This window comes from Brachionichthys hirsutus, chromosome 13 (assembly GCF_040956055.1).
Source record: "Brachionichthys hirsutus isolate HB-005 chromosome 13, CSIRO-AGI_Bhir_v1, whole genome shotgun sequence".
In the NCBI taxonomy this organism is placed as follows: Eukaryota; Metazoa; Chordata; class Actinopteri; order Lophiiformes; family Brachionichthyidae; genus Brachionichthys; species Brachionichthys hirsutus.
This window is the reverse complement of record NC_090909.1, coordinates 11227868-11240922: the sequence shown is the minus strand read 5'-3', so window position 1 is coordinate 11240922 and position 13055 is coordinate 11227868. Positions and strand designations below refer to the sequence as shown.

The window sequence follows — 13055 nt, the reverse complement described above, 5'->3', positions numbered from 1 at the left end:
TTCAATTGAAAGACAATTCAAAATATATTTTGATGAGAGAAGCACGTTTTTAACTCTGAAATAATTTTCTACTTTTCTTTTTTTTATTATTATGACGGGGATTATTTTAAAGTTGGTTGGACAAAAACAATTTAAAGACGTCACATTGGACTTTTGAAGAATGTTCATCAGAATGTATAAATATTCTGAAGTACTTTACTAATTGAAAATATTATCTGCACATTAGCCGGCGTTAGCTGCAGCCCTGCCCCTGTTTGGACTGGAGACCATCCCTGCAATGAACGTGAGAGCTAATTAATGCTTCCTCCATGCTGCACAACTTCAGTCAGGTAAAAGTCCATCTTTGTCACATCTGTCCAAAAAAAAGAAAAAAAAAAGAGTTCTAATTTGTTAAAAGTCTGGATGTAGCTTTTATTCCTGGAATAATGGAATAACTACAAGTAATACCACAGATTCAAAGGCTGAGTACTTAATTAATTTTTGTTAAACAATGCCCGGAGAGACACGCTAACCAGACATGGTCTAAATTAAGATGATGCGCATGTTTGAAAGAGAAAACGACGCATTTATTCTCTCTCAAATGAAAAGCTGAACTGAAATAAAAACATAAGCTCCTGATTAAATCAGCTACAGAGTGTGGATGAAATTATTTCCTTTGGTATTACAATTACAGTTACGCCTGTAATTATCTAATGTTAGTGAACTTTGCTGTCTTTTCAGAGAATCCTGCATTTGTGCAACTGTTGTTGTTGTTTTGGCATTAATCATCTCTATAGAGATAGATAAGATACATTGGTTTATAAAAAAAATAGCATATATATAATAGCAAATGTTTTAGCTGATCTCAGACCACATTTTCCTTTTTCCAGTCAAAAGGCATTTCTCCTTTAACTTGTCTCTTCGCAGGCGCAGCTGAAGAACAGATACTGCATATACAAATCACACACCTCATAGAAGGCACTGAAACATTTACAAACTGCAGCAAAACAGTTACCTATAAAATAACATTTGGTCCACTAATATGTAGTTATTGTTTGTTTGGGGGGGGGGATGTGCATTGCTACACACCAAAGACACACATCTTAAAAAGTCGTGTGATGTACTCCCCAGATAGATTCTGTGTAAAGGCACCATATATGGGAAAACAAGGCACAAGTTGGACCCTGGTCATTTGAAAAACAAAAACAAACAAACAAACATTTGTTCTCCTTGAAGCTCTTTTTGCCCCTTCCTGCATGCTGTAGTCCGAGCATGAAAATCCTAAAGTCATGTCTTATTTGGTGTTTCCCTTTATTCATGCTTCCTGTGTCCGTCTTCGTGACAGGAAACTACGCATGGCTGTGGACGGAGATGCTCGACAGGTCGTTCCTGATGATCTCATTGACTGTAAAAGAGAGGAAAGGGTGATCGTTATATTGGTATATATATGTGTATAAATATATATATATATATATATATATATATAATCATAATGATATAAAGTATAGTTGCCCAAAGTGTTCTCCGAAGATAGCTAATCAGCTCATTTTCACTATCCTCGGTTTTAGCCCCCCAATAGCCTCTGAGGGAAACATCCGAGCTGTTAGCTCCTAAATGCTTCACTATGCTCACCATCAACCTGCTGGCTGTGTCTGTTAGCTATGCGGCTCATCGAGGATGCTTCTTTGGCTGGAAATGACTGTGATCAGCGGCGAGAGTGAATCCAAACCGGACAAGCGTGATGTGCATAACAGAAGATGTATTAGTCCAGCTCTGAGGCTCGACGTTTCAGCCACTGCGAATATAATTCTTGAGGTTTTCTTTTTATCAGATTTAAGATAATAGAGCCATTCTACAGCTGTGTTCTTTGGCACATGGAGGGGGGCAGGGGGGGATCCAGCAGCCCCTATCAGACCGATTGAAGCTCAGCCAGGAAAGATTAACAAAATAAAAGGACAAATCATCATTCTTTTTTTTATCCAAAAGAGGACCGAGAGAGTTCAACTTTCATCCGTCTCCCTCTACATGACCTCATTTATCTCCACTCTAATCAGCCTCTCACTTCATAACCAGCCTCCAGGCTCAGGATCAGGCTGCTTCCTCAGCTCTCCCAAAGCTGGGGAAGGGGAACGCCGCTGGAGCCGGCCCCGGGCCCCGATCCCGGACGAGCTGAGCCAGCGGGCGGACACAGGAATTCCCTTCGATTGACTAGATGCTGGAAAAGCATCCCGGAAAGATTCTCCCAAACACAATGGAACTGTTAAAAAAAACATTTTCATGTTTGCTACAGAGCGGCCGTTCCCTTGGCGACCAAACACTGGCACTAGAAATACCGCTCTCTTCCTATCATGACAAAGATAATGGGGTGTACAAAACAATCCAGCTGTTTAGGAGGCTGCCATGGTTAAAAAATTAAACCCATAAAACATATGAATGTGTCAAAGATTTGAAATGAGTACAGAAATAAAAATGAGGTGAAATAAGAATATAAGAATAAATGTAATTGCAGCGCACAGAGCGAGATGCGACGGTTGTGCACACGTGCCGGTAATGTGTTTGGCTGCTATTAATAAAGGAGCAGGGAGATCTCCTGAGAGGTCTGGTAACGCCATCGGCCATCTCGGGAGTGTGTCACAGAAGCAGCCGGACGCACTGAGCCTTATAAAAGGACGACGAGCACAGAGTGAGGCTCTGCAGTCGGGCGTGGAGAACTTGGACTTTGCAGTGTGGAAGACGCAGAGAACTTTATAGTCAGGCGCTCCCAATCACTTTCTCTTCAGGCAGCCGGGGGGCCAAAAAAGGAGAAACTCATCATCCATGCCCAAAAGTGTTCTCTTAAAGGGCCGCTGATTATTTCATTATAGGATATACAATGTTTGTTTAAATCTACGAGAAGCTGAAGTTGAAATACTAGAATAATACTTAGAAACATACACAATATTCATGTAAAGAAAAACATGAAACATAAGTTTTTTTTTCCTAAATTATGTTTTTTTTCAGGATGACAATGGATAGCTTGTCTTTTTCTTTGTATATGTTAATGCAAAATGCTTTCTGTCATTGCTCATCAAAAGACAGCAGGCTGCCACCAGCTATGCAAATGTTAGAACATGAGTAATATCACCAAAAGACATACTTCAGCGAGAAGAAATAAACAGCCAAAGCTCATCTCCACCCTCTGCTGCCATGTGGGATCATCCCAGCCCCGAACTGACTGACCCGCGTTTCTCTACTTCATCTGCTTTTTACCTCCCGAGTATCTGAAGGAGGGCGGATATGATGTTTGAATGTTAACCATCGATGGACATTTATAACGCTACAACGATAAAACCTCTAGACACACACCCCAACCTGTAAATCTAGGACATCAAGACAGAGTGAGACCTCCACACGATGACTTTGCCTGTCCAACCCAACTGAGGCCGCATTTATTTACTGTTTACCTTTACGGTTGCCACGGCCCACTCGCCATCGTGCTGTCACATTTGGTGCGGAGGATCTAATTGAAAAAAAGTCAATCTATTGATCCCTAAGCGAGCTTCACAACAAAGCCCCAGAAATAGGAGCGGCACCAGTGTGACAGACGCGTCACGTTTTCTCACTCACGCCGACACGCTGACATCAACAAACACCGCCGGCGCAATAATAGAGACAATATTCACATAATATAATGGAATAAAACCAAAATAACATGAGAATGAGAGGGCATTTTCAGGTACTGTTGGATCCCAAGGTTTTTAGAAAAAAGAATGAAAGAAGGAGGAGGAGGTCTACATTGCATAGCATGCTCTTCATCAGTGGGTAGAGTTTACGTAATAACTTTTCAAATTGTTTTCTCGTCCATTTTGTTATTGTTGTGGGAACTATTGTTACCACATAAAAGACTATTGTTACCACATGAAAGACTATTGTTGCCACAAACACTATTGTTGCCACATACAAGACTATTGTTGCCACATGAAAGACTATTGTTACCACATGAAAGACTATGGTTGCCACATCAAACACTATTGTTGCCACATAAAAGACATTTGTTACCACATCAAAGACTATTGTTATCACATCAAATACTATTGTTGCCCATTCAAACACTATTGTTGCCACATACAAGACTATTGTTGCCACACCAAAGACTATTGTTACCACATGAAATACTATTGATACCACATTAGACTATTTTTGCCACATCAAAGACTATTGTTACCACATCAAAGCTATTTGATTCCATCCTTGTTTCAAAATTACTTTTGTAAAGATTTTGTATTTTGTTCGATATTCTTTTTTGTGCCTCAAGCCATGAGCCTTCACAGAATTTCATTATGTTAGTATAATTTAGCATTTTATCCTTTCAAATAAATAAATAAATAAATAAATAATGACAATAAAGAATCTTGAATCTTGCCTCAAAAGCTAAGGTTCACGTTCATTGTGGTCCTGATCAGCTGAGGTACCCGAGAAACCACACAGGCAGAATATAAAAGACACGCATGATAATAATTCCTGTGCTACTCTTCATCAGATCATGTCTTTGAATGTTTCATCTCTGATTAAACGTTTTGTCTGAAATTTAAAGTCATTCAAGAGCAACACGGAGGCTGGAATTGTCTATGAAATAATGGAGCTGGTTTCCTGTCCCGTGGGGGGGTCCAGAGCAGCTGCAGGTCACTGATACTGCCCAGAACCCAATGAGGAACTCCCAAATAATTAGCAGGACGGCTCTGTTTGCCTCATTAAACGAGTTAACATGATCCGGCCTGCAATAACACCACACTGCGGAGGAACCCATCAGGTGCTGATTGATTTAACGCAATAGAAAAAGGCTGAAGTCACCATAACAGCCAGATTGCTGCCACATCAAGGCCAGGCGGAGGTTCTTGATTTGTCGCCAATCACTCATTGGAAGCAAATGGAGCGTCTGAGGAAATGCGTCACTGTCATCGTATGAATTAATGATTACATAGTACTGCTTACTCACTATTGTCATGACTTCAGAGGCTGCAGCGTGATTTTTAACGTGGACGTACCAGCACACCTGACTGGTCATAAAGTCACACGAAACTCTGCCGAAGACTAGAATGAAGTGAGAAGACACATCGAGCTTGGAGTGCTCGCTAAGATTTGCCTTCTTCCAGTGAAAACAAATGTCATTTAAGGCCTGGCCTATCCATAAGTTATTTTTCTTTCTTTTTTTTTTTTTTTACTTCAACTACACCTGGTTTTAAAGTGAAAAAAAATCCTCAAGAGCGGCGGTGGCACCGGTGAGAGCATGATTACAAATTAAATCTCGAGCTCTCGCCGGCCAAATATCCCCGCAGACGGGGCTAACGAGGGTTAATGTATTTACCCAGACTGCTCAGGGGACGTCTGCGGCGCAGCAACAGCGTCTCCATCTCCAGGAAGCTGAGCCAGACGCGTCGGCAGGGGCTCTGGTGACAGTTCAAAGTCCCGCTGCTGCTGGTTAGTGCCCCCCCAGCACCACCACAGGACTAACACACAGTCTTTCTTTTTGCCTCAAGGAAGATCCATTTTCCCATTTATTTTAAATCACCGCAGTGCAGAGCGCATGGCAGCCCCCCCCCCCCCCCCCCAAAAAAAAACCTCAGCAGCAAGCACCGAGCGTCAGAGCAGTGAGATCATGCGCCTAAATTTTGTGAGGTTTTCGGCCCTAAAACCTCACTCTAAATAAAGGGGGGGCCACAAAGCAGTTCTTTTATTATATCTGCAGGCTGAAGGAAGGGCCGTCTCGCTCAGCGTTTACAGCCACATATATCAAACAGACCACCGAGTTTCTTTGAGACGACCCCAGAAGACAGGAGACGAAGAGAGCTGATGGGAAGACGCGCTGTAAAAAGAGACAGAGTTTGTAAAGAGAAGTTAAAATGCAGATCTTTTATCCGCCTCTGTTTAACTAAAGTCACCAGTCCTGCTCCTACAGAGGCCTGTTAGGGACACAAGAGGTTTCCACTTGTTTCACCTAAATGAAAGTGAGATCAATCAACCTAAATGGCCAAAAGCTTTAGCTCGGTCTGATCAAAGACCGGATCAGAAATCCTACCGGAATACACACACGTCTATCGGGCCACGTTTTTCTCTGGATTATTAAAGTAATCCAGACATTACTTTGTGAAACAAGCATTGAAACTCACCATCATCGAGGTACATCTGGTCCAGCTCCTGTGGTTCCTGTTTGATGCTGACAGCGAGCATTGGGGGGCTGCTGTCTCCCCGGGGGGAGACCCGCCCCCTCTCGGGACCCTTGGGGTGCTGCTGGGCCCCCGGGCTGGCTCTGCCAGGGATGGGTGGCGCCGGTGTTGTGCAGTGGGTGGGAGAGAAAGGGCCGTCAGTCGGGGTGGACGGCTGCGAGGTTGGGGAGGAGGAGGAGGAGGAGCTGCTGGGTGGGTTGAGGGTAGGGGGCCGGTAGCGGCCGGGTGTCTCCTGGATGATGGAGACACTGGTGGTGGGAGACAGCTGGCCGGGGTGTTGGACTCCTGCACTGGCAGGGAGGCACTTGGTGAAGGGCGCCAGGTCGTGCAGCGTGGGGCTGGTGCTCAGAGAGGAGGACTTGGCTGCCAGTCTTTGCTGGCTAACAGAGTAAGCCCCGCCTACCATACACGGCCTGAGGTCAGAGGTCATCATGGGGGTCATGACCTGCGGAGGGAAGTATGGCTTTGGCTGTGCGGACAGACCAGATGCATGCTGGCTGCACACCAGCGGCGCGTCGTAGTCGTCCCGAGGCTCCATCTTTATGGTTGGAACTGAAAGAGAGTGAAAAGGCTCAATGAATACATATTTCAGCTGCGTGTGTGTGTGTGTGTGTGGGGGGGGGGGCTAGGATACCCGCTGCCAAACAAACACTCTGATCAATAAGACTCTGTGTCTGAACCGGGGCTCTCCCACTCTGGCCACAAAATTCACAAAAGTAGAAAAGAATAGAAAAAAGCAGGAAAAAAGGGGCCGAGTCATCAACGCCAGGAACATCCAGCTGCTCCGACAATTTTCTTTGGATCCTGTTTTTGGCGCTGATATACCCAACTTAACACGTGACATGGACCTGCGTTCGCTGCCACGGCCGCGGCGTGCTCAGCAGGGCTCGGCCATTTCAGATGAATTCCAGCCACTTCCTGAGACGGAGGAGGGAGCGGTTTAATAGCGAGAGCACAAACCGACCAGGCGAGGCTGAGCGCGAATGAATCCTGTGGAAAGCATGCTGGGTACCGAGGTCGATAACGCGGGCTCGCATTCTGCAGCTGCAAACGCAATATTGATCTTGGATAATCGGCGCTTCGGCAGCCCGGATCTGCGTCGCTAAACAGGATCCGCCGAAGCCGTTTTATATTGTAGCACGACAAACGTGCTTGAGATTAGACACACCGCTACTTCTTACTCTAGTCGTCCTTTAGTGAGTCTTTTTCTCATATTTAATACATGTTGTCCTCTAAATGTTTTGTGATTCACTTGGGGGGGGGGGGGGGGCGCCAATTTCTACACTATTATGGAGGGTTTGGGCCCTTATCAACCCAAAAACAGCAAAATAAACCATCCAGTCAATCCTGCAGAGTTTGCGTAGTTCTGTAACCAAGTACAGAAGCACAAGATGTGTGTGTGTGTGCACAGGCATGCACATTCATTGCCTGCACGCAGCTGCGCACGTGGACCAAAGACTGTCACTGATATTTCATATACGTGTCTGAGAACTGTGGAAAAAGGTGAATGTTTGTGTCGCTGCAGAAGAGTGTGTGTTCTGGAAATGAGTCTCGTGTGCAGCACGTTCAAAAATACATTTGTTCAACCTGCTGCTGCAGAAAACAAACAAGAAAAGTCACAGAATTCTTCAACTTTAAATGCTCTTCTTTTTTGATCGCTACGCTGTTCACATGGCAGATCCCCCTTCAGGAGACGCCGATCAGCCTCGTTGTCAGCTGGTGCCCCCCCCCCCCCCCCCTTACACTCTGCATCCTGGACAGCGCTCCAGGTTCACAGCGGGGCACTCCGTCACCCACGCAGGGCCGGGCCGCTCACGTCAATCCCAGCTTTGAACTGCCCACTGGATTGTGGCTCCAAGCCCACGGTGCAATTAGCAGCGGTTTTCAGATTGCCGTTGGTGGGCCGCCGTGTATATTCTGCTTGGCAATAGGAACGCCATTCAAATAACAAGACTTTTCCCATGCCCCCCCCCCCCCCCCCCCCACCCGCCTCCAGTCAGCGCAGCATTCATGCAGCTACAGGTACGGAAAAGACAAGATTTTATAGATGTTTCTTTGTCTTTTCTTAAAATAATGAAAGAATAATGGCGTTTCTTTGTTCCTCCCCAGAAAACCGCCAGACAAAAGGGAAAACACAATGTTTGTTCTCGACGTCACGCGGTAAGACTCGCAAAAGTTAAATCAAACAATAAAAAGTTGTCATTAACAGCGTATGAAAACGAGCTACAACAATAGCTTATTGACAAGAATAAAAATGGAAGAAGAATATCCAGTCACGAGAATACACCAAGTCTGTTGACTTAACCCTTTAAAGCCCGTACCATGAAGTAATCGTCACTCTAATACTAACACTCTAATCTTTGGAAAATAAGGTCTTAATGGAACCTTCTGACAAATTTGTCACAAACAATATAAAAATAAACAAATCTATATATCTATATAAGTGCTCTAATTTATGTAACTTTTGCAAAATCCCAAATAATCAATGGGACTTGTTCAAGTTTGATCGAAGACGTTTCACCTCTCATCCAAGAGGATGCCGGAGAACCCACACAGACAAAACCAATAAACACTCAACTCAAAGTAAACATGTTTAACTTGAGGCGGAGTATGGAACTCCTCTGGGATGGAACCCCCCCCCCCACAGTGTGGATGTGGATCGGCCCTTTAAAAAACGCATAAATCAAGGACGCATCAACCCGGCAAAATCTGCCGACCTTCTAACCCTTCTAACCGCGACGGCTCGTTCAGCAGGTTTGACGCACATTAGATATCAAGCTGCCATTTTTTTTGTAACCTGCACTTAAAAAAAAAAATGAGGTTATAATTAAATCCCATGAACATTTATTATTAACATATTACTTATATCATTATGTTACAAATACTTAACTATTCAACAAAGTTGGAATTTGTATTTCTCATTTTTAATGAATCAATTCATTTGTGCTGCTGTTGTGTTGCTATGGCGACGCTATAAAGGTGTTGTCGTAGCGTACAGTGTAAGCTAATCCAATAAGAGGACGCTTCGTATGTTAGATAGTAAACGTGCTGCTATCTTTAGTTTAGGAACTGGCAAGGCATCAGATCGGACATCTTTGTAGTTTTCTTTTAACAATTCTGAATGTGAACGTTGTAATAATATTTCGTGTTCTGCCTGTCATTTTTTTGAACGCGTAAGCTGGAAGGTGTGAATTGGTACATAATTTGCCCGTGTGTTTACGAAGCCCGGCTGAAATCCCGGCTTTTTTCGGACGCGCTCTTTTCTCTTTGATGCTCCTGATAAGGAGCTGACAAGTGGAGCAGGTGTCCTGCAGCCACGAGTCCAGCGCCGGCGTGCCGGAGGGATGATTTACCGCTGGCCGGGACGTAGGTGAAGCGCTGGTACTGGCTTCTTTTCCTCTTGCCGTTGCAGACGTAGAAGTTGACGTGGACTGGCGTGGAGAGTCTTTGGTTCCGGTAGGGAGGGATCTCGACGAGGAGCGAATTCTGCAACAACAAAAGGGATTTCACTGAACTCAGATCGTTCCTTTCGCTCGCCTGATTGCTGCGATTAATCCAAAGAACAGCTTCGATGGCCTGACCCATCTGATGGACGGGCAGCAAGGTGGTGCAGTAAGCGGCGCTGTTGCCACACAGCAAGAAGGTCATTGATTTAATTCCAAATGGGGCCTTTCATGTGTTCTCCCCATGTCTGCGTGGTTTTCTCCACCGAAAACATGCAAATGAGGTGAACTGGTCACTCTGAATTGACTCTGAATGGTTGGTTGACTTCCTAAGTGGTGACTTGTCCGGGGTGTAGCCCCTCATTTCCCTATCCCCACCTCTCCAGCGTGACGCTGAAATCTATCAGTAACGTTTAACAGTCATTAAAATTGTGACTGTTAATCTGCAGGTCGGCTCACGGCACGCGGAAGGAAGCGTCCGAAACGAGGCGATGAGGCGCTTTCACGTAAGATACCCGAATCAGCGCACAAACGTGCGCTCCATTCGTCACTTTTATTCCGTCATAGATGAATTAAGTCACATAGTCTGGGACTCAGACTTGCGTTGGCCCGGTCGGAACATTAAATACCCGTCTGACCTTGAGACTTGTCGGGATGGAGAAACACGACACGACCGCTTCATCCGCTTGAATCCGTGGCCTTAAATCCTGGCGTAGGATGAAATCTGAACAATCTGGTTGTAATCCCACGGCAGGCGGCCACGGGGAGACGGCGAAGGTTACAGCCGGGGTTGTTTGCACAGTCCATAACTCAAAATGTGAATTCATGAAGTCAGGATTGTTCAGAATATTGATCTATTTCCTCCAGAAGGGTTCCTTGCCGTCCGATAGGAGAGAACGGTGTTGCTGTTTGTGATTGTCCAATAGCAGCCCGGGGGGGGCGAAGCCATCTACTGAGGCTGGCTGCCCCCCCCCCCCCCCCCCCCCCCCGGCGCATACAGGAGCAAGCCGACACACGTTACACGGAATCGCTGCGGTCGTAAAGTCGAGTGAAGCCAGATGAGGCTCGCTCGCCACCGTCCATCTGTCCTTCAGAGAATTAGCTGATAGAAACTCTGGAAACGGTTTTCACCCAATTTACAACATGCTGATGAGAAACAGGCCTAATTTAGAATCCCAAACATGGACGACCGAGGCCCAAATCAGCCGTCAGTGCAGGTAGAAGGACGGCGACCCGTCTTGTCTCCTGGGGACGTCAGTCTGTGCAGGCAAGAGAGAGAGGGATCTGCCGATTGTGGTTCGTCCTGCGCCGTGGGGGAGCAGCGGCGGCGTCTGTGTTTAAAATGGGTCCAGCAGACTGGGCTGAGAGGAGGGAGACCCTTTGTCTATTCAAGCAGACAGATGAGAACACAGGTGTGTGTGTGTGTGTGTGTGTGTGTGTGCGCGCTCTGTGCAATAGGACAACAATATGGACACCCTTTAATCCCGCCCATCTGTCCCTTCAGCCACTTATCTGAAGCCCGGGTCGCGGGTTCTGCCGAAGCCGATCTCAACGTGCGATGGGTGAGAGGTGGAGTACGTCCCGCATGAGACACCAGCTCATCGCAAGGACACACGGAGGACAGACAACCACTCACACCTGTGACAATTTTACTGCGACCAATTCCACTCATTTGCATGTTTTTGGTGGCGGGAGGAAACCGAAGAACCCGCAGAAGAACCCAAACAGAAGAACCCACGCAGAAGAACCCAAACAGAAGAACCCAAACAGAAGAACCCACACGAGACACACGTTGGAAAACAAGGCCATCTTTCAGCTACAGCTCTCGGTGTGTGATCAATGATCGACGTCGATAGAGAAGAAATTATATTTGCATCCGGCTGAGAGTCAGATGGAAATATAGATACCGCTCCGCGGACACGTCTGCATACGGTCTATTAGCCTAGCTTAGCATTAGACTAAGCATTAAACAAAGAAACCTGGAGAGAGCGGTGAGACAGGACAGCAAAGGATCATGGGTATTCCCCACATGACCTGGGTGATTTATTTCCTTTTTTTTTTGCTAAGGTTGTTTTGGCGTTAATCTTTTACCCCTGTAGTATGAAAAGAAAATAACTCAAATCCCTTCCAGAAGAATGCAATGACTTCTGGATTGAGAATAAAAGAGTATAAAAGATAAAAGATGAAAATTATATGTTTTGAATTTACAACATATCGTATTTTATCTTTCGTTCCTAATGAAATCGAGCCATGCAGGTGGTTTCTCCTGGATGCGGTGTGCATGCTTTCTGATGTGAGGTAATTGGAATTTTGTTTGTGAGGCTCACAACATAGTAAAAAAGAAGAAAAGAAAAAAAGAAAATTGCATTTACTGGGGAGAAAGAAGAAAATCCATGGATGGACGTGTCAGTGGAAATATCTAAAATGTCTTTAGAGTGAGCTGTCCCTTTAATTTAAAGGGTAAATATAAGTTTCATTCATTGCTTGATTTAGAAATCTTTTTCTTTCTTTATTTTAATCAGACGTGTCTTCAAATGAATTCAAACTGGATTCATGTATCACTCACAGACTTGGAGGCGTCTCTATCGACCTTGGCTTCAGACTCCCAGAGGTGGTGACCATCTAAACCGGAAGAGAGGAAGGAAATTAGAAAATGATCCACTCATTCAGCCCTCAACACAATCGAAGAAACGGAAGTAGCATTACTGTCATTTATTATTTACATCAAGCAGTCTGAAAACCCTGAGACCGAGGAGGACGATGAAACCTGATGCAATCAGGTCATACCAAAGACATGATGGTGGATGAGAGAAGCCTCGACTTCAGCGCGGCGAGGAATCCCAACATGCCGAGGCAGCTGGTCGGCTCGTTAATGCGAGACAACTGGAAAACGTCTCACTCCTCATGCTCTCATGCGGATCCTTCTGTTATTCCCATCTAATGGTTCCTAAAAGTATCTGTTTTTTTTTTTTCCTGGGCATGTGTTTTATTCGCCTTAGCGCTGCCACAATAAAGAGGCTTTCACATTTAAGCAATAAACCGAATTCATCACGCCTGCAAAAAAAAAAAAGCCAGTTTGATTTGCCCAATGAGACGGGAGTAAAACTTTATTTTACCAACTTATTAGACACCGAATGAAAGATCTGCTACTTCTTCTTTTTTTTTTTTTAGACCTCTGACTCATTAACGAGGCCCTAAAATGATATTTAATGACCATGAGAATGGCTCGACGTGGAAAAGAGACTGCAGTTCACAGACAAAGGTCAGCTGTGGCGAATCCGCCCGGGAGAACGGACTGTTGCCCAACAGGCCTGACAAAGGGAGCGCTTGAATCGAGCAGATGGTGCGGTGCAGACGCGGCGGGCGGCGCTTGGAGTTGTGCGGTGGCAGAGATGGAGGCGGTGCGAGCCTGGCACTGGCGGCTCCTACT

General features: G+C 45.4%; 1 protein-coding gene across 1 annotated transcript in view; it reads right to left on the bottom strand.

Moving 5' to 3' along the window:
• Positions 1-1328: 1328 nt before the first annotated feature.
• The window catches only part of nfatc1 (nuclear factor of activated T cells 1), a 29766-nt gene continuing 18039 nt past the window's right edge, over positions 1329-13055 (bottom strand). The window contains 4 exon segments of the mRNA XM_068747625.1: positions 1329-1384; positions 6126-6734; positions 9536-9668; positions 12192-12247. Of these exon segments, the coding sequence (XP_068603726.1) occupies positions 1329-1384; positions 6126-6734; positions 9536-9668; positions 12192-12247 (854 nt within the window).